A 21,321-nucleotide genomic window follows, 5' to 3' on the forward strand; every position below is an offset into this window, starting at 1 on the left:
TGCATCCTCCAGTGTGAGCTTTCATGAAATCCCAGAGAGAGCGAGTAAAGCAGGAGAATGCTGTCACTCACGAGGTTTATACAGGAATACATAGAATATATTTTATATATAATATATTTTATATAATACTGGGGGCTCGGTGTCGGTACGTGGATGTTGCTTCTGTGTGGTGAAGGCCCCGGGCCGCCCGCCATGGCAGCCTCCCGCCGCTGCCGCGACCGACAGGCGGCCCGGCCTATCGCAGCGCGGGGGCGGGTTCCTTCCTCGCCGAAGAGCGCCGTCATTGGGCTTCTGGGTCGCCGTGGCAACGGGGCTGGCCAATGGGTAAGCGGCTTACGGCGGTCTCCCCGTTGGCTTGCCCGGCTGTTACTCTTTTACGGCCCGACGCGGAAGCGATCCCTGAGCCGCCCGGCGGTTGGCTGCCTCCTGCGAGAGGCACCCTTATTGGCCAGCCTCCCTGTTACACCCTCCCCCCTCGCTTTGCGATTGGCCAGTCCTTCCCCCTCCTTTCCCCTTGGCCCGGCCACCACCCCCCCTCCCTCCTCCTCTCCAGCTAAGCCCCGCCCACCCTCCCCCTCCATTGGCCCACCCCCCCGTTCCCTACCCCCCATTGGCCCTCGGGGCCGTCAGTCGCGGCGGGGCGCGGGAGGAGGGCAGAGGGGCGCTCGGTGCGGCGTCCCCTCAGCAGCCGCCGGGCCCCGCCCGGCCTCGCCCCGCGCCCGCTGCCGGCAGCATGAGGGTGGCCGTGGACTTCGAGGAGTGCCTCAAGGACTCGCCGCGCTTCAGGTGCGGGGGCTGAGGGGGGCACGGGGCTGGGGGGGGCCCTCAGGGGGTGCCGGGGCCTCGGGGAGGGCCCGGGGGAAGGCGCCGGCAGCTCCTGAGGCGGCGGGATCGGGGCTGACCGCCCCCCCCCCCCCCCCCTCGATCCCCTTCCCTCAGGGAGAGGCAGCAGCCGGCGGCGGGTCGGGCTCTGTCAGCGCTCTGTGGTTCCCCCCGGCAGCCCCTGGCGCTGCCCGCCCCGAGGAGCCGCAGCCAGCCGCCGGGTGCAGCCCCTCGCAGCCTCCAAGGCGCCGTTCCAGGCTTCGAGGGCTAGGAAGTGGTTACGGGCGTGCAGCGAAGCCCTGCGCTGCTGCTGGTTTTAGAAAGCCAAAAAGCCGAGCAGCACCCGCTTGATGGCTTTCGTTATTCATCAGTGTTTACTTCTGTAACTGGCCATTCGGATGCCTTCGTGCCATTTGCCTGATCCGAACGCTTGGAAGCCTTCTCAGTGGGTCTGGCTGCGGTGGTTGTACCGAGGGTCGGTGCACACAGGGATGCAGAGCGAGGCTTTTATGGGGCTGAGCATTACCGGAGGGAGCAGTGCCCTTGTGCTGTATCCCCTGGCTCACAGCAAGGCAGAGCCGCGGCTGCCTCCTGACCTCGCCGAGCAGGTGGGTGTAGTCGCGTCCGTCCCATCAGTGTACCTGTTGGAGCGGTTAAATCAACCTGTCAGGAGGCGCACACTGCGTGGAAGTGTCATAGTTTGCTTACACTGTGCTTACAGCCACAGAGAGGACAAGGAGGAAGTAGATGAATCAGAGTTTCTGAGTCACCAAATCCCTTTTTTCACAGGGAAGAACTTAAACCTTTCAAAACACTGCTACGTATAGCTTCACAGACATGGCTTTCCTGCTTGTCTGCCTCTCACGAAGGTCACGTCAATCACTTTTTGGTCTTGATGTGAAATCGGGAATACACTGAATCCAAGAAGGGGTTGTTAGTTGATGTACGAAGCGGATGAAGGTAGTGTGATAGAGTTGCTGATACAATGATAGATAATGGCCACAGAGATTCCATCAGATGAGCGGTGTGTTATTTCGTAGTAAGGTATCTTTCTTCCCAGCAGATAAAGAAATCTTTGGATTAGAAAACCTGAGGCAAGGGCGGCCTTCTTGCGTCTCTGTGCTTGTGAACTTAGGTCAGATCAGATTGGCTCACGTCTGGAAACCTGACATTTAGGAGCTTATTTCTGAAAGGGCAATAGGAACAGCTGTGAATTTGAGCCCAGTTTTGTAAACTTGCAATCATGTTTTGCTGTGTGTGATTTTTTTCCCTAATTGTGCTCTTCCTTTGAAGCTTTGAAAATAATCTCTCAGCAGTCATGTGCTTCGTGACTCCTATTCTTGAAGTGTGGACAAATCGACGAGCTAGCGAGGAAGTGCGTCCGCAGTTCTCCTGCGGTGTGTTGCTGTCATCCCTCGAATGAAGAAGTTGCTTAGGGAGGGGCCTCGGAGCAGTCCCTGGGTAGCAAAAACGGAGTTGTGCTGACAAGTTCTTTCTGTGTAATCAGGAATTCCTGGAGTGTCTTTTAATATCCAGATAGCATTGTGAAATAATACTTTCTCCTTATCTTTAAACACCGAGCATTTCAGTTTCAGAGGTTATTGGAACAGGCTTTCTTTTTTTTTTTTTCTTCTTGTAACTGAAGAATCATTTCTTGAAATAGATGAAGTATGCACTGCAGCAGCCCCTTTGATCACTTTAAAGCTAAATCGTTAGGACAGGTACGTTTAAGTGATGTGGAAACGTACCTGCTGTGACAGTGATCTTGATAAATAACAGAACAAAATTCTGTTGCTTGTGATGTGAGCGATTAATTGGAAGAACTCTCTAGGGGAAAAAAAAAAAAAGACAAAGCTTTGGCCTGTTGCAATCTTTAAAATTCATCAGTAAAAAGTTGGTGTTCTTGATTGCTTATTTGTCCTTATCTGCCACTGTTGCTGGATTTTTTTTTTGCATTCAGAGAGAGTTCACTTCCTGAGACCCCAGCTGCAGAGCAGATGATGGGGGAGAGTCAGAGGAAAGCGTATAAATGCAGCTGCAAATTGGCATTCTTAGTGAAAGCATGTAAGGGGTGGTTTGAGTAGAATTGGTGGCTGTGGTATGCCTTCCTCGAAGGGACCTGTCCGAGGAGTCCTCCCTGTAGATGTAGCTGCAGCTCTGCGTGGCGTGGGGGGCCTGCAGCACCAGGGCAGCGGCCTTGTCGCTGGCGTTCCCTGATACACGAGTGCTTTTGCCTTTGTTTTGTCTGACTTGGGCTTGGGTGTTAGAACAAGCTGTGGCTGTTGTAATGCTTGTCTTCTGGTCTTTTGTTTTGGAGACAAACTTCATGGACAGTCTGTTAAATTGGGATTTTTCAAAACTCAAGAACTCAAGCTTTTAGGAATAGTTACAGACTTCGGGTAGTTCAGCTCTGGCGCAGGGTGCAGTCTGCGGGGCAGTCAGTCTGGTGAAGGATTTACCGCTTTGCACTCACTGTTATATTTAAGTATGCATCTCCAAAAGCAAGAAGCAGTCCTTCATGTCAGCTGTAGCAAATATGTGAGCATTTAAATACTCTGCAGAAACAGGAAGGGGAAATGGGATGCAGACCTCGTGGCAGGAGTGTCAGTGTGCTCCGCAACCTCGGGGCTGCCCGGGCCAGGGGGTCCTGCTGGGACAGGCCTCACTGTGAGCAGAGCATGGGGTGGGGAAGTGCTAGAGGGAGCTGTCTATTCCTGCTGTTAAAATAAATAAAGACTGGCTTTTACCTTCTGTCAGCGTTTGTTGCAATTTATTTGCTTTTAGGAAGGATTGAATCCCTTTGCGTGCACATAGAGCAGGAAGAATAGGACATAGATTAGAACATCTCTTTCCTTCTCTAGCATGAAGGACATGATTAACTTCAATCTTTTTGGTATATCTTATGTCAGTAAGTGTGCCATGCTGGAATAAGCTCTTTTAAAATCTTTTCTAAGGCTTATTTTTCTGTAAATCTGTTCCTTGAACTGTTGTTTTTAGGCACTTGTGTTGATCTGGTGGGAGGAGTAACCTCATACCTAGTAGTTCTTTTTGGTATGGATTCATAATGATCGAAAGATCTCATCTCTGAACTTGGCAGCATTCAGTTGTGCGTTAATCACTGAACACCTCCACTGACAGCCTGGTTTGCTGCGTGTCCTGTGTCAGAAGGCCTATTGAGGATGGCTGTCTGAGCGGGTCACCGATGCCACTTTGGGTTTCCTACGTTTCTGATCTTCTCTCCAGTTCAGTGCTATGAAACCCAAGTTGGGTCAATAGGCACCTGTCCCGCAGGTAAGAGGCAGAGTTCTGTCACCTGGGGATGCGGTTAGGGCAGGGAAGTGGCTGCTTTCACCTCTCTGGAATAGCTCTTGTTGAGCTGTCAGAGCCCAGCAAACGTACCTAACCTGTCTGCTAAGTACTTCTGGAGGAGAATGCAGAAATGTGGGTGATCCTTTAGGACCCCACAAACAGTGCCACCGTGCTCCAGCCCCTGGCCCACTGTGCCACAAGCGCCCAAACAGGATGCTCTTGGTCCGTGTCTTCGTGACGAGGCTGCTCGCTGGAGTCAGTTCGGTCATGGCCAAGGCGATAGGAGGTGTGTGGCCAAGGAGGTTGGCTTGGTCTTGCTCAGACTCACGTAGCTCATCCAGGGGAGACTTTCAAAGAAACCTTAGGTCTGGGCTTTCTGCCCTTGGAGTTCAGGAGTGGAAAGTGAGTTTGTAACTTATTGGCAAGGCAGCGTGGAAAATAGTGCAGAAGGAGCGAGTAGGATACAGTAAGTGGAAATAGAAGGCTGCCCAACTTTGTAAGTTTGCTGTCACCTGTTTTACACTTCTGCTGTTGTGTTAAGCTTATCATCTGCAGTGTATGGGTGCAGAACAGCCCAATTCCGAGCTGCAGGCTGGTGATGTGCAGGGCACTGGTGAGGTACATGTGTGCATTTTCATCCATGCTGCTAAGAGTTGGTTGGAGGCACTTAAGTAATGCTTCCACGTTTCTGATTCTTCACTTTTCTGGCAATGGCAGCAGATGTGCTGTTCTCCTCAGCCTCTAGTCAACAGTGCATTTATTTCTCAAGTCTGACTGCATCTTTCGAACTTATATAAAGTAAATAATTTATCTAAAGAAAGACTTATTGCAGGATAGGATCCAGTGTTAAAGCATTTCTTCTATGGTAGTCCTACTGGAGTAGTTCTCCACTGAGTTCTCCTACTGAGTTCTCATCAAACATACTTCTCAGATACATTTCTTCCAAAGCTCTCAGTAAATTTGCAGAGGTTTTAAAAGATTTCATAAGAAGTTGTTGCAATCCTTCCTAGCAGAGACCAGGGAAAAATGTGTCGAAATCAGACTGTCCTGATTAGGTTAGTACACTTAGCGTGTTTTTGTTTTCTTTAAAAAAAAAATAAAATGGTTGTTTTGTATTACAAATGTTAGCTTTGTAATAGTAATTCCATCTTTTTTTATTTTTTTTAATTTTTATTTGTTCTTGCATTGCAATTAATGTTAAGGCTTTCCCATGTGTGTTTATTTAACAGCCCAAATTGCTGACAAGAACTTCAAATGTTCCCTTCCTTAGTTTTGGTCCCAAGTTTTTATCTGGGAATGTTTTTTTTGAAAGGGGAAAAAAAGAGCCAGGAAGGGAGCTCACAGGAGAAGTGGTAGCAATGTGCGAGGTGCAGCGCTGGTGCAGGGCTGGCAGTGCAGCAGGGTCAATTGCTGAAGAACTGACGTTAATTAGGCCTATGCAACTGGTCTTTAATGAATACTTGCCAAATTAGAGGGAATGCTTATCTATGTGTGAGTATCATAACTGTAATTATCAGAGCTCTTACAGTCACTCAGGTTGTTAATATAGGAGAGGTTATGCTCTTTACCTGGAGCGTCTCATTTACGTTGCCCAAACACATCTCATGTAATTTAATTAAGAACTGAAGTTATGGAAATGATAGCTTGATGTTTTTCCAGGGGGACTGGAGGGGAATATCAATGTTGAAATCTCTGGAAAGCAGGGTTAAATGTAACGTTCGTTAGGAAGGTGGCAACTAGAAAATAGCAATCCTGTCTATGTTGGGCTGGGTGAGCTTTGGATAGCTTTGTTCTTCCCTATGTTTCTGTTAAAATGTTGGCCACTAAATGCCCAGCGTGCCAGCTGAGTTGTTAGCACTGTCCTGGGATTGATAGATTTTAGTTGTTCACACTTAGCTTCTTAACAATCTTCATACTTGAGTGCATTACTTAGACAGCATTTCTCCTGTCTGTGCTACACACAGAGAACAGTATGACTGAAGTTATTGGTCAGTGTTTCCTATGGTGAATCATTCTGAAGTCTTAAAAGCAAACTGCATCCTGATAACCTGCTTTGGGTGAAAAAGGAAAGGAAAATATCCAGCTCTCACTGCCTGCAGAAAGCTCCTGCTGAAGTTACAGAGCCAAAGTAACCCCTTTGCTGGGACCTGCTGCAGACCTTGCTGCTCACATCAATTAGTTCGGCATCTCAGGGGGATGCAATTGCAGAAGCGTCATGAGGAAGTGCAAAAATAAAAAGAAGTGGTTACTTAATATAATGCCTTACATTTGCATGGGCAGGAAGTAGAATAAACTCTAATTTACTTTTTTTATTTTTGTTTTTGTTTGTGTGTTCGTAACTCAATTTAGAAGCACCAACAGAAGTTGAAACTTTGTGAATGCCTAAGTGATCTCTGAGCAAATAGCTGCTGTTTGCTGCAGAGGTAGAGGTCCCCAGGACTTCAGGTAACATGGGTGGCTTCTGTTTATTTGGTGAAACAAGTACCAGCAGATGTAACTGTCTGCAGTGGGAGAGCTTTAGGAGGAAATAAAGGTTAGCATGTGGGCTGTGACATTTGTAATATCTCTAGGAGTTTTCCATACCTATCTGTGACAGTATCAATCCTTTTTTTGTTGTTGTTGTTGCCACTCTTTGTGGCTAAAAGATGAGATCAGGAACGTGACAAATGGTACATACTGTCACTGTCATAACCTGCACAATTGTAAGCATACAACAAAGCAGATTAAAACATTGCCTGGCCGTAGGATCACTTCAGGAGGTGTCCTTGCATGTGGAGGAGTTTCCCTGAACACTGTAAGTAGCCAGACTTGAGACCTAGGTCAGTTGTTTTCTTCTGATACGCTGCAGATTACTCATCTACACGGGCAAAAGTTTTCTTCTGTGGGACGATGTCCTGTGTACATTTCCAAATTGTTAAGACACAAGAAAATAAGAATTACTGCAAAACAGTCTCAGTGTTTTATGAGATGTTTTGAACAGAGAAAATGCCTGTCAGATAGACGATGGGCTAACCTGCTAACGTGGCATGTGTTTTCCTGTGAGCCAGGCTTCCTGTGTGAAGTTCGAACGTCTGGATGCTGCAGCTTACAAGCACGGTGCAGCTCAGTAATCTCCAGAGTTGCTGTCATTACTGTTATTGTTATTGTCAGTAGTAATGAGGGTTTTAGATAGTTTTATGTGGTTTTGCACAGGATGTGTAGTCTAGCACTACTTAGAGCATATGAGCAGAGCACTTGATTTTTTCGTGACTGTACAATGTGCAGTCGGTAAGTCGCTAAAAGAGAAGCTCCAGCGGCAATTCGGTACGCATAAACACAAAGCAGAGCTAGCGAGCGGTTTGCATGATGTGATTTTGAAGTTTCTAAACCTCCAAAATTTATTTGTGTTTTAAGCTGGATGTAATACAAAGAGAAACCGGAGAAGCCATATGCAGCGAAATGTATTCCATCTGTCAAAATTAAAAAAGGCTCCGTTCAAGAGGAGTCCAGATTTCCATCTCTCCGAGTGCCAGATGTTGATTTAAGTGGGAACACATGGGTATCAAACACACTAAGCGTTTCTGTGCTTTTTAAGTATCCTAATTTTCAATTGCTGGTGATCTTGTACCTATTTCAAACAGACTGGTGGAACCCTGTGTAGATCGTGGGGAGCCTTCGCTGCTTGGAAAGGCGCTCTGTGGGCTGAGGTTGGAGTCCATTGTCTCGCTTGGGGTGGGGGAAGGTGGCTTTTGGTTCTGCCCCATTTCTGGACTGCCTCCTGGCTGTGTGTTACCCATCCTGTCCAAGGTGAGGCGTGGGTTGAGTATTGCAATATCGCTGTTTTTTTAGGTACTACACTGTTCTGATATGCTTTAGGTTTAGGACTACCTACCTAACTGGGTGGGTGAAGAAGAAAATAAGGGAATTGGTGGTGGAGCCGTGCTGGGCCTTGCACTCTGTGCCAGGAGTAGCACAACGAGACTCACCGGAGCTCCCAGGGGATTGTTGAAGGTGTTGAAGACTCACTGAGCTCACCAGGGAATGCCAGCAGCATCGCGTCATTCCTAGATTGGTAGCATCCGTGTACATTTTGAGATCCTATCTCTACAGAGAATTCAGTAATTACTGAAACAGGCCCCTTCTGAATTTCCTTGAAGAAGAAACGTAGATTTCATCTCAGCTGCTGGGTAGTCGTTGCTCCTTCTACGGGACCCCATACTCCTGTGCTTCTGCAGCTCTTCACAAAGAGCAATAGCTGTGTCCTGAGCACTGCTTGGTTTGCTTTAGCCCCCTATGGCAGGATGAGGTGAGCTGCACCCTGGGACTGCTGTGGTCGGTGCTATTGTTTGCAAGAGACTGAGGTGAGTAACTTGGGTGTGGGTACCCTTGTTTGATCAGGCAGGGCAGATGGCAAGAAGAGAACAGAAGTACTGGCCTTGGGGTTGGGGCTGTTACTGGGGCAGAAACTTGTTAAGGTGGCTGAGGAATCTCTGCGGTGTCACTGAGGGTGCAATTTAGGGCTGAAGCCTCTAATGTGTAGTTGATAAAGGCTGTGTGAGCTGCTGTTGGGCAGCGTGCCTGCAATTAGCTTTGATAGCTGAATGAAAGCCCAGTGTCTCCAACATCTCCTGATGGCTGAAAGCTGTGGGTGAAAGGTAACTAAATGTACCCAGAGTGTATTCAAGCCTTCTCTGGGGCTGCGAGTATGCCTTATGCATTTGGCAGTTTTTGTTTTTATAGCTATTCATGTACTTATTTTTTGAATCGATTGCCCAGTATCACTTGAGGGGGATGGAAAGGAAACGAGACTGGCTTTTCCACATGTGACAACAGTAAATTTGAGGAAAACACCAACGCATTGTTTATCTGTATTCTCCTACTCCTAATGCTTATGCTCTGTGATCTGAGATTGGATTCATTTGGCTTCTGCAGTGCAAATGCAGAGGTAGAAAAGGCAAACAAAGATTGTTCCCTCTTACTGCAAAGTAACAACGAAACTATAATGTGCATGTAAAATGCAGCTGATGCAGCTGTGCGAGATGTAGGCACATCCATGCACCTCACAGCAAACAGAAGCTTTAAGTTCAGAACTGGTGTATTGCAACACAGCTGCAGCCTCCCGTCTGCCTGTGGAATCGGGTGTTCGGATGTTGTGGAAACGTTGCAAAAATATGTGACTGAAATGGACGAAAAGTAAATACTTCCTGACGACTCTTCATGAAGCTGAAACTTTCCTCTGGTTTCAGTAAAGAGAATCCACCTGGTGTAAGTAGCACTCCAGAGAGCTAATGCTCCTTACCTCTTCTAACACCTCAAGCTCTTGTTATAGAGGCTTTGGCCTCTTGCGGTGGTTTGAGCATGCCGGTACTTTTCTGTCTGTAGCAGGTATGAGCTAGCAAGTAAGGAAACTGCAAACAGAAAGGGAAGAAATTGCCTTACTCTTCTGAAATCCAAGATAACACAAGACTCGTAGAGAGATTATAGGATATCTCTGTAAATAATGGGTTTTGTTTAACTACAGAGTCCTCTGATCTCCAGTTGCTTCTGCTTTGTGGGAGTTGTTGCGTACGGATGTTTAAATCTTGCTGTTAGCAATTCCGAGCATACTGATACTGAGAAACTTGCACTGAGGGGATCTGGTGATATTTACTTCTTCTGTTTCTCAGCTGCTGCTATCCGGCCTTTATATCAGCTGTGCCTGGGGGGTGTAAGGGGTATCTTCCATGAGGGATTAATTCTTGGGTTATTCCTTTGATTGTTATTACTTGTAGCTTTTAAGGAGTTGTGTCAGCTTTTCTTCTAGCGTCTGACTGGGAACTCCAGACCGTGAGCAGTAGTTGCCCATAGTCAGGGCATCATGAGCCCTCAGCAACAAGAGGCTGAACACAGCACCCTCGGTTTCTGCCTTTTTTTTATTGTTGGCTTAGCTTCCTGAGGCTCTGGTCCTGCTTCCTTAGCTGATAGTAAAGCCCCCTAGAAGGCTTGTGACTCCTTGATGTTGGAATTACAGGTTAAAGTCATTCAGGACAGGTATTGTGATGTGCTGCACTCTTATCTGGGTTGGCATTGAGCAATGTAATCAGCTCTCTGGCTGTGAAGCTTGTGTGGTTGCTACTGACATCGTGTCCCCATCTTGGTAGCAGTTGGCCATAGTGAGTAAAGAATTGAAGTTGGAAGATGAAGGAAATACCGAATATTAGAATCTCTGTGGAACAAAAATATTTGTAATTTCCTACTTGGGCTTACTATCAGGCTTGCTTGAGCTTGGGGAAAAAATATTAGGCAAAGCTACTGGGAAAACTGTTGGAGATTGCTGGCAAATTACAGCACAAGTAGATGGAGAGGGAAAAGCTTGAACTTGGGGCCAGCAGGTAGTACAGGTGCCCTTAAAGCTGTTTGATAAGGTAAATGTGCTGCACTGCTGGGAGTTCAGTGGTAATCAGTTTGACTTTCAGCCGTGTGTACTGGGTGCAACAGAACTTTCCTTTTTGAAGTTTACTTTATCACGTTGGTTATCTTTTGAGCCATGTGTAATCTTGCAGTAAAGAATAAATCAAGAGAAGCATGCATCGTAAAGGGATTTGTCTGCTTTCGTTGCTTGTTGAATGGAAGACCACGTGAATTACCGAGGATCAACTAAGCTTTCTGGATGAAGGTGATGTTAAAGACCAGTACCTACAAGCAGACTTTCAGTTTAATGATTAGATGAATTCAAAGGAGAAACGCCCATCTCTCATTTCTCTCTTTTGTTTTAATAAGACAAGTCTGAGCTGGAAGGAATTGAAGACCAGTTCTAATACCGAGGACTTAGTTCTTGTTTTGTTTTTTGGCTGGGGAAACTTGAAATCTATCTGTTGCTTGCTACAAACCTGAGAACTTGTTTTATTTATTTGCCTTTTCCAAAATAAAAATCTTCAGAATCCTTTGGGTCCCTCCTTGTATCCAAAGGAATTACAGGAAATCAATTCCCATGTTTCAATCCACCAAGCTCAGAAAATTCATAGGATTTCAGAGTGGGGGTGGAGTGGATGTTGTATTTCAGATTCCAAGCCCCACTATTCAGGTTGTGAAGCTTTTCTGAGCTATCGATGAAATGCTTTGTGGTAATGACTGAAGAATTAATAATGTGAAGTGTATCCGTATGACTGAGGAAGTTCATCTCGGCATGTCTTGGGGCATTCATCATCTGTTCCTCAGCGTGGAGGGGCTCCGTGCCAGCAGGGAAAAATCTCTGTGGTGCCAAACCAGCGCCTCAATGGGCTCTGTGACAGGCTGCAACAGCATTCTTTCTTCAGAGCATCTTAATGGTTATGAGACATGGCGTAAGTCATGAAACGCTTCTTGTATGTGTGTATCCTTGCTGTTATCCACAACAGCAAGGCCCTGTTGGTCAGTGTGTGGCTTTTGACTCTCCATGCATCACGTTTCTTTTTTGATCGGTGGCTTTCTGATACCATTTTATATGTACCAAATGTATTCCTTGTGAGCGTGCTGGTTAAAATAACTCAGGATACCCTTTTTATATCTAATTAGAGATGAAAGAAACCAAATTAAATACACGGTGGGTGGAGGGAGCAGTCACCAGGCTGGAGGGTAGGTCTGCTGTTCAGAGGGACGAGGAGGAAGACAGAACTGGTAGAAACCTCATGAATTTCAACCAAACCATGCAAAGACTGAGCAGAGGACCAGCCCCACAGAGCTGCACTGGTGGGCGAGCACCTCAGCATCCTGGTGAACAGAACTGGGCTGTCTGTTGGCAGTGAAAACCTGCCGAGTGCTGGGCTGCGCTGGCAAGAGCAGAGCTGGCAAGCTGAGGGAAGAGAGAATCGCTTCTCTTAGGAGTCACAAGACTAAGCCGGGAGTACTATGACCAATTTTGGGCCCTGACAGTACAGGAAGGATATTGCAAAAATGAAACGTGCAGCCTAGGGCTGCTGTACTGGATCGCGTGGTGTGAAAGGAGGGGATGAGAGCCGTGCCTTCGGCAGGCTGAGAAGGCTCCTGGAGGAGCTCATCGTTGTCCTCAGTTACCTAGTGAGAGGTTATGGGGCTTAGGTGGTAGATCTAGGTGTGGGATTTTATTTTTAGGTGCATATTGGAAGGAGATGACAGTTGAAAGTTGTAGAAGTGCAGATGATGTGCACTGGAGGTTAAGCATGGGAATGGGTTGCCCAGACAGCCTGGGCTACTTCCATCCTCCATTTGCATCCAAGGGGAGAGCACCAGGCCTACTGGTTATAGAGTACTTACAGCTTGTCGTGGGTGGAGCAGCAGCATCAAATATTCCCCTTCTTAGCGTCTTTTGCCATAACTGTGTGTTATAGGCCCTTGTGACTGAGATGTGTGTTGGTCCTCTTTGTTTTGTTTGTTTTGAAGAGGGAATTTTTCAACTTGTCCATAGGGTGTTTTGAAATTCTTTTGCTTTGAAGTATCTGTTATTGTAAAACATACAGGTAGTGACTTACTCCTATTCCCTTCAGTCGCTAAGAATGCTGAATGCAGTCACCACGAGGAGTGGTTCATAAACACCTCCACTGCTGAGTTTGTTCTGGTTTGATAAGCAAGACTGGGAGTTGTCATCTCCGTGACCTTTTCATCTGAATCTTGGTGGACACTGCAGAGCAGGGCAGCACAGGTTGAAACCCAAGTCTGGTATCATATAGAGCTGTAACATGAGGGCTTGGTAATTCTGATAGTTTGATTTTACACGTGTCCAGAACAGTGGGATGCACAGAGAGCTTGCAGCTAGTCTCCAATAGTGTCTGTATTGGGTTTGTATTTAAAAGCTAAGATAATGGGTTGCTTTTACTTATCCAGTGATGGACCAGCTTTATCCAGCTCGGGCCCTTTCAGTTGGTGAGCTGTACGTATTTTTGCAACTGCTTCTCAGTTCTCCTAATGTCCTTAATGTTGAAAGTGAAATGAATTGAAGAGGACAAAAGGGAGTTAATCACGGTTCCATTTACTTGTTGGTTCACGTTCAATGTTCTTTGTCTGTCCAAGGCTGAATTGTTGTGCTTTGGCAGTGGGACATGCTAAAGCTGCTTTATTTACTCTTCTGACATACAGCTGGTCTCAGGCAACTATTCCACAGTAAATAATGTACATATATTTCTTTTAAAGTGTTGTAGTACTTGAACATGTTCTCAAATGCTTTGATTTATGTACTGATAATTTGTGGCAAGTATTACATGTCAATTTTATACTGTTATACTGTTGTGAATGTTACTTGAAAGGGTATGTCATCTGCAATGCAATCAGGCATTAAGGGGCGATTCCACAGAGCATATGTGCAGGTAGGAGATCTGTGTCTTTCCAAGGTTTGAAGACAACATTTTATGTTGTTGAAATTGTAAAGGTGAGAATCTGCTGTTCTCACTTCACAGACCCAAATGTATGAACACAGTCTGAATAGCACTTGATTTTGTGTAATTGTTTCTGCTCTTCTGAAAGTGTATTGAGAATGTGAATCTCAAGATTCAGGCTTTCAGGTTTCCTTAATGAAAATGAAAGCAAAACGAAAACTACAGGAAAATACTAATAGGTTATTCTCTTTATTAACTTGATACCGGGGTATATTCTACAACCAGTAATCGGTCATCCACATCACCTTTGACTTCTCCAGTTTGTTGCCTTTGTTCAGCACCTAATTTATGGTGAGTACTGGTTCCAGCCTCCTCACTCCCAGGAATACAGCATAAAAATGTGAGGTAGAACAAGTGGATGAGACAAATTGAGTGGAAGATGTGAGGCTGGTGGTGAAGTTTGAAGAACAGCCATCTTAAAAGCACTGGCCACTGTCACCCCCTACACTGTAGGGCTAAACGGGGCGATACAGGCCAGGCAGGCACTTGTCTGTGACCACAGGCTGCTTGGTCTTGTGGTCAGCACTGTGTAGCGGTCAAATATCGACCAAGATGTTTACACAGCATCTGGCTGGCTGTGTTTTGGGAGGGGCAGAATGGAGGAGAGGATGACAGCGGCTGAGAGAAACATTCCTGGGAGTCCTTGTTGGGGAGCATGGAGAAAATGAGAGGAGGCTCGCTCACAGAAGTTGTCCTCCGCCCCTCGGCAGCTGTTCTGGCTTCGTGTTTCACTCTGCGCTGTTTGAGCATCTCGGGGAGGCACAGATGTTTGACTTTGATTCATGTACTGAGGCAGACTGGAAGGGCTGAATCCTTGCTCCTGATGCCAGAGCCTTTTGGCCGAGGTTACCCTGACGCAAACCCCAGTCCCAGCTCCCACTTCACGAAGGAGAAACATTCCTGGGACATGTCACATTTGGCACTCGGTGCTGTTTTATGACCGCTTCCTGTGTTTAGGGCTGGAGATTTTGTCTTGGCCGCGGGCGTGGGTTTTGCTCAATCGTGACAATTTTCCATGAACTTTAGTTCCTGAGACAGATGTTGTAGAGAAAAGTACCTTTGTATCCTGTGGCTTCATGAAGTATTAAATTAAGAGAAAAATAATAACAACACGGACATAGCAGAGCTCGGGCCAGCTGTTCTTAAGGTGTTCCCTAACCCAGTATGAAATTAATTCTGCACAGATGGGTGCTGTCATGTTTACAGGTTATCAGGTTTGCGCTGCTCGCTGGTGGCCAGAGGGCACCCGGACCCATCACCCGTATGCTCACAAGCTAGCGTTGGTTACATACTGCGTCCATGAAGGGAACTTTACTCGTTCTGATATGACAGAAGCAGTAAAAGCTGCTGTTTCGGTGCAGAGAAATAGGGAGTGGGATGGGTTTGGCCATATGCGGTGTGAGGCCTGGTGGTGGTGGCAGCCGGGCCTGCGGCCAGCTGAGCGGAGGGGCTGCGTGCTCCCTTTGCCTGTGCTGTCTGTCTCTGCTTGGCTTCACGCTGCTTTTTTGAGCTGCCCTCCTCTTTTCAGTCTTCTGAGATCCTGTCCTGGCTTTTATTCCAGTTTAGCCAATTCTCTCTTAGAGTTTCCGCCCCCTGGTGAGTACAAGTGTGATTATTGAGCAGATGTGTTGCCTTCACGCTGCCCGCTCCAGCTGCCTTTATCTCCACTCTTAATCTTAAATCTCCCGCAACGTTTTTAGCTCATTAAGTTCCGTGGAGCTAGGACTCTTTGCTAGTTAAATACACCAAAAAAAATTCTCTTATCTGATCTTCCTGCAATTCTGTAAACAAGCTCCTTAATCATGCTTTTCTTTTAATGCCAAAGAAACAAACAAAATTGTTTGCACCGTGACTATAAGCAAACAAATACAATACAGCAGGCTAAATATTGAGATGTTTATCCTTTCCTTCCTTTGCACCCCCCAGTTCTTTCAGAAACAAGATTTAAATCTCTAGACTTACATGAAAGTTAATCATTTATGGAAGAAAAAGAAGAAAGTAAGAGAAATTGCCTTTGCCTGAAATCCTCTGTGGTGTGAAGTCAGAGAACAGGCAGAAGCCAAAATGTAACTGTATGGGAATGTGCTTAGATATAAAACCCAGGATGTAGCTGTGGGAATGCCTTTAGATACAGGACTGGAATGTAACTATGTATTGGTGAAACTCAGAAAGCTGGGAATGTCATGCCTTGTGTTTCAGCACTGCAGGCAACTGGCAGTGTTTTTCAGAGCTGTTCTTGTAAAAACTGCTTTTCCTGCGTTTGGGGCCTGATCCAGGCTTTTTTATTTTTTTTCCTTCTTGGCTTGAACTCATGTGAACTAGAACGGAATTAGCAAGAGGCAGTGAAGCTGTGGTTCTGTGTACTCTTTCCTCGGTGGTAAAGCTGGCTCAAGAAATTCCTGCTCCAAATCGTAGTTCCCTGCTGGTCTCACTTTTTCCAGGAACGGGGTGGTGTGTTTTTTCTGCTGGGACTGAAACGTGAAATATCTGACCTGATTTTTCCAAAAAGCTTTGCAGAAAACTTCCTTTTAATTCTTATTTCCCCCGAGGCAGACTGCTGTTGGTGAGCAGTGTGGCTCCGCAAGCAGTTAGGCTGGAGGAGCTGAAAGACTGAGGCGCCCCGTGATGGGAGCAAGGGACAGGAATACAGCTCTTCGACCAACCCTTTTGTAATGGGAAATCACAGCCTCAGTGTACAGGTTTTCATAGTGTAGCATTTGTTGCTAGAAATGGGTCCATTCAAATTCTCAAGGCAATAGCCTGATGAAACTTCGGTTCATGAACTCTCTGAACAAAGTGCCTTCCTTTCTCAGTCTCCTGGTTTTTGTTTCTGTGTTTGTTTTTCATGTTGCAATAAGCAGAGAAGAGGGCGTTAAAGGAAACATCAGCCCTCTAGCCAAAAGAGTTATTCTAACAAATACGTTTTCTGAAGGCAACTTTTACTGGCATGTAAAATTTCACTGGCCCAAAGGACAGAATCGGTCTAGACTAGGGGCAAATGACAACTGATGGTGTATCTTCAGCTTGACTGCAAGTCACTTGACTCATGGCAAATGCTGTATTTTTTGATAGTCTGCTGTGAGGCGGTTTAGTTAGTAGCCATAGTTTTGCAGAAAGAACGAGGAGAGGACTGTCTGAGTCCCGAGTGTCAGCAAAAAAAATACAGTTTTACTCAGACTCTTAATTTCTTTCCTTGGTTATGGCCTCCAGACAAATAGGTTACTGGCTGTACAGTGACAGAGGAAACATTTAAATGTGGCAGTCATAAAGGTATAATACTACATCTCAAATCCTTGTTACTAAGCCGTCTGGTTTATCTGTATTTTTTTCTAGTAATGTGATTTTTTTTTTTTTTCTGTCAGTTTTTTCTGTAGTTACATGAAATCTGTGCTGAGTTAAATAGCTGCAATTTAGGTGAAACTTCAGTGGCCATAAATGAGTTAAATGAATGTGTCCCTGCCCCTTCCCCTGAGTCCCAGAGTATTCTTGTATAAAGTTTTACAGGGAATCATTTTTATCCATGCAGGGCAGCTCTAGAAGAAGTAGAAGGAGATGTGACAGAACTGGAACTGAAACTTGACAAGGTAAGCTTTCTAATTCAACAAAGTCTGCTTTGGAAAAAATCTGACAAGGTATGTGTTCAGGTTGGTGTAACTCAAGGTCACAGCTGGGAGGTGGCTGTTGGAGAGGGGAAGGACCTGGGTCAACCCAAAGACCCCAGCCTGTGTAAGCAGCGTGAGCCAGCATGGCCACGGCCACATCTGGATGGTCTTGTTGTAGAAATCCCAAGCCAATGCTTTGTCTCTGGTAGTCTGCAGGCACATTTACAGCATGATAGGGGTGTGTGTATATAAACATATATCCATCCTTCAGGCTGGAGGACTTCACTATTGTAAATTTTTATCGTGCTTTTTGTCGTGCTTCGTGCACGTATATAAAATAGACGTTCTGTGTAGCATCTTTTCAGGGCATTGCAATTCATTTGCTGCTTTCTCTAACCAGTAGTACTTGGAGGCTTTTATTCTTAGCATTTTGTGTGTAGCTTGTTTTTGTTTTAAATCTCCAGAAACTCTCCTGTCTTTGTATTTTATGCTAAATACCTAAAATTATTTGTTGCTTGTGTTGTAATGTGGCAGACAGATGTCACTTGTTGGCCTCCTTCACTGTGTTTTGAATGTGGACCTTTCTTTTGGCAGCTGTGAGTTGGCTGCACAGAGGCAAAGTCAGTGTCAAGTGTAATTTTAAGTGGGAAGACTTCTTCCTTATTTCTTTGTAATTAGTGTAACCATTTGCTATTTCAAAACTTTTTTTTCAAAGGGCTGAATGTGAATGTTGGTGACAGTGAAGGCTAAGATATGTTGTTACTGTAGGAGTGATTAATCTGTTTCGTGAGACTGAATATGTAAGCACTTAAAGGATATGAACATCTGTCTACAAAGTCTGTTTCCCACTGGGCTAAAAGGGTCATTTGGGGGCATAAGGGGAAGAATTCTCAAATTCCTTAAGGGGCCTTGACCCTCACTGCAGAACTGCTTGCAGAAGGCCAGTGCCAAAAATGCCGTGTTATCATGTAAAATCCATTTAATCTTTACCCTGAGACAGTGCCCTAGTATTCCTCAAAGCAAAAACACCTCAAACCCTTTTGCTCTTTTGTACTTCTGAGCTAGTTTACAAAGTACTTGTATTTAAGCAGTGTAATTGTAATATGAAGTAAATGATCTAATATAATACTTTAATCTAAAGCCAGGCTTCTCGTGTGTGAGCTGAAATAACTATGGCCCAAGGGTAATGATTTGTGTAGGCTTGGATGGCAACTTCTTTTGTTTGGTTAGTCATATTATACTTGGCTGTATTGTCCTACAATTATGATTTCTGGGCTACACTGTTTGCTTTTCCCCCTGCTTTGGAAGAAAGGGCACTAAGCAATGAACCAAAAGTGAAGAAAATTATGTTGGTGTTTAAAAAACAAACAAAGAAAAACATCAACCTTTTAGCATGTCACTTTTTCTCTTCTGTTGTAGCTCGTAAAGCTTTGCATTGCAATGATTGATACTGGGAAAGCATTCTGCACAGCCAACAAGCAGTTCATGAATGGAATTCGAGACCTTGCACAATATTCCTGTAAAGATGCGTTGGTTGAGGTAAGTTCTTGAGGTTAAAATTAAAGTAGAAAAGCATAACTTTAAAAGGGCAAAGCAGAACATTTGGCAAGAGAATTAATTGAAGTTTATACTATTACTTGTCGCTCGTTTTTCTTTGGAATATACTTTAAGATTGAGCTTTTTTGACTGTGGTGCCCTGCGTTTGTCTGTGTTTCATTTCAACTTTTAACCTGAGATGATGAGAATTTTCCAAATCCCAGAAAATCTCTTTGGATAGAAATAGTCATTTTGGGAAGAGTAGAGAAAGACAGTTTGCCGTGGTGAACAGGTTCCCTGTTTACTTTACTAAATAATGCCAGTTCTCTCAACTGAATTCCTTGAGTTGATCGCTTGCGTTTTGGATCCAGCTCTATCTAATACACAGAAATTTTAGATTTTTAAATGTACAGAGCCAACTTTGAAGTTGTAACCTCAGATTGACATCTCATTAAGCTAATTTGGAACACCTCATGTTTCATGTGTATTAGTTTGAAATGAAGTTGTGTAATATATAGGTGTAATTATGTGCAGATGTCTGTATATCATGCATCTTTAATGCACGTTATGTTACAGAACGTGAGTCGCATGTATGTGTCTTCACACTGGTTGACTATGTAATGCCCGTGAACTTCAGTATAGCTCTTGTGTGTGCCTGAGACTGTTGTCTGGAAGTGGACATGGTCGTAACTTGATGACCAAGTGATGACAAAATCCCTAAAACTCATCTTGGTTTTACTTATTATCACATACTCAATTATTTGATTCCAAGTAGGTTTTCTTACACTTACTGTCAGATAAGCAGTTAGCCAAATATATTAGGGATTGTTATTTTTTAACTGTTTTTAACTGAGACATTATTTCTACAGATTCATGTTGATGTTGCTAAACATACCAGCTGTGAAGCAGCAGTTCCCACAATAAATGTGTGTTCTGATTATTATGACATATTAATTGGGTTTTGGAGTTAGTGTTTAATATTAGTGTACTACATCTTTATTAATGTTTAATATTGTAAATCTATGTTTTAAAACATGCAGACTTCCTATAGCTTAGTCAACTTAATTTGTATTTTTCCTGCTTTGCTTCAGTTTGGTCCTTTATATGTAGGTAGGTAGCAGTAACATTTTTTTTGTTGTTGCTTGTAGTTGTAATAAATTTACTTGATGATATCCTTGTGTTCTCCTAGCATAATGGTTTTAGTTGGAATAATCATACTAAGGAAAATTGATTCTTAAGTTTCTTACCAAACACCGTAAACATTGCTTTTGTGCTGTGTATTTAGTAGGACTGAACTTTAACAACTTGTGTATTTTTGCCTATTTACAGACTAGCTTGACAAAGTTCTCTGACACCTTACAGGAAATGATCAATTATCACAATGTAAGTATCTTTAGATGGAATAAGACCCTGATATATTAAGTTGAGTTATATTTAATAGTAGAATAAGAGTTTTTTCTTGTTGATAGTATTTGAAAAGTTACTAATTGAGTGTTATTAAATATTCATCATTTGCTGCTTGTAAATGTTTTGTTTGTAATGCATATGGAATATTTATAAATATTCACTTCTCTGCAAATTTTTTATCTTTATTTTTTGTCTGGAATTTGTAAGCTTTGCTGAAGTCCATTGCTGTGCTTGCAGTAGGACAGATGATTCTTGGTTTATTTTAATCACACTGATGGGCAGCAGTGGCAATTTATGAGCATATTTCTTCCCTGGAATGCTGATTATCTTTCCTGTGTTTTCTGCCTTTTTTTGTTCTCTGTAATGCACAAAACAAAGCACCTCTAATGTTTGTATAGTTTTCTTTTTGGGATATATGAGCAAGTTAAAGTGTAAAGAAAGGAGAAAATACTGGGATTAATGCCCAATAGTGACTTGTCGCATATCAGACTTCATCAGAAAGCTCAGTTTTGCCTGGATGGAAAACTGACTTTTCCTCCTTTGACAAAAGATTCCAGTTTTGTGTTGTGAAAGCCAAAGGCGTGTGTTCTTTCTTCTGTTTTCTTCTCCCCTTGGCACCTTCTGCTTTTCTTTCCTTTTCCAGAAAATTGCTGGAAAGCAACTTAGTCATCTCCGAAGTGCTGAAGATATGCAGGGCACTTAAAAATTTGGGAGTGTTTTTTTTTTTTTTTTTTTTTTTTTTTTTTCCCACCACTAGGAGCTTAAAGCTGTGTCTTTTTTTCCCCTCATTACATTTTATGGGCCAACTTTAGGTTGATGCTAACAAAATTGTTTGAACAGCGTTTTCTAAAATGCACGCTTCAAAGGAAGGAAAACAAAGGGAAGTGGATTAATACTGTTGAGTTGGGTATCTGTACCTCTTAATGAAATGTAGTGAAAATTGTAGAGAGGGAAGTGAGTGCACAGTGATACTTGCTGCTGGTTACCCTCTTAACCATGTCGTTGCTGTAAGTATGCTCCTTCTGACACACCTCACCTAGGCCCTACATTCTTACTGTTATTCTTGTGCTACATGATTGTGGCTTTGGCAAAGATTGTGCATATCCCAGCTCTTCTTCTGGGGCAGTTTGAGTGCAGATAGCGAAGAACAAGCCATATTAAAAGAAAACTTTGCATATCAAAGTAGGGTTCTTCTTGTCTTCCGTCCAGCTTTTTCCTTCCACTGCCTTGCTGTGCTCGAGTGTGTTGAGTAGAACAGTGGCTCCTGTCAAAAGGCACGAGCATAAGGAGAGAGGCATGGC

The 21,321-nt window shown here is 44.3% G+C and overlaps 1 protein-coding gene across 4 annotated transcripts in view; it reads left to right on the forward strand.

Moving 5' to 3' along the window:
• The first annotated feature begins 644 nt into the window (after nt 1-644).
• The window catches only part of ACAP2 (ArfGAP with coiled-coil, ankyrin repeat and PH domains 2), a 64,069-nt gene continuing 43,392 nt past the window's right edge, over nt 645-21,321 (forward strand). For all 4 annotated transcript variants that reach the window (XM_084530171.1, XM_084530173.1, XM_084530172.1 and 1 more), the window contains exons 1-4: nt 645-786; nt 17,002-17,059; nt 18,497-18,616; nt 19,943-19,996. In XM_084530171.1, coding sequence (XP_084386297.1) covers nt 734-786; nt 17,002-17,059; nt 18,497-18,616; nt 19,943-19,996 — 285 coding nt within the window. In that variant the 5' untranslated portion in view covers nt 645-733. The remainder of the gene's footprint in view (nt 787-17,001; nt 17,060-18,496; nt 18,617-19,942; nt 19,997-21,321) is intronic.

This window comes from Aythya ferina (genome assembly GCF_964211825.1).
Source record: "Aythya ferina genome assembly, chromosome: 9".
Taxonomy (NCBI): Eukaryota; Metazoa; Chordata; class Aves; order Anseriformes; family Anatidae; genus Aythya; species Aythya ferina.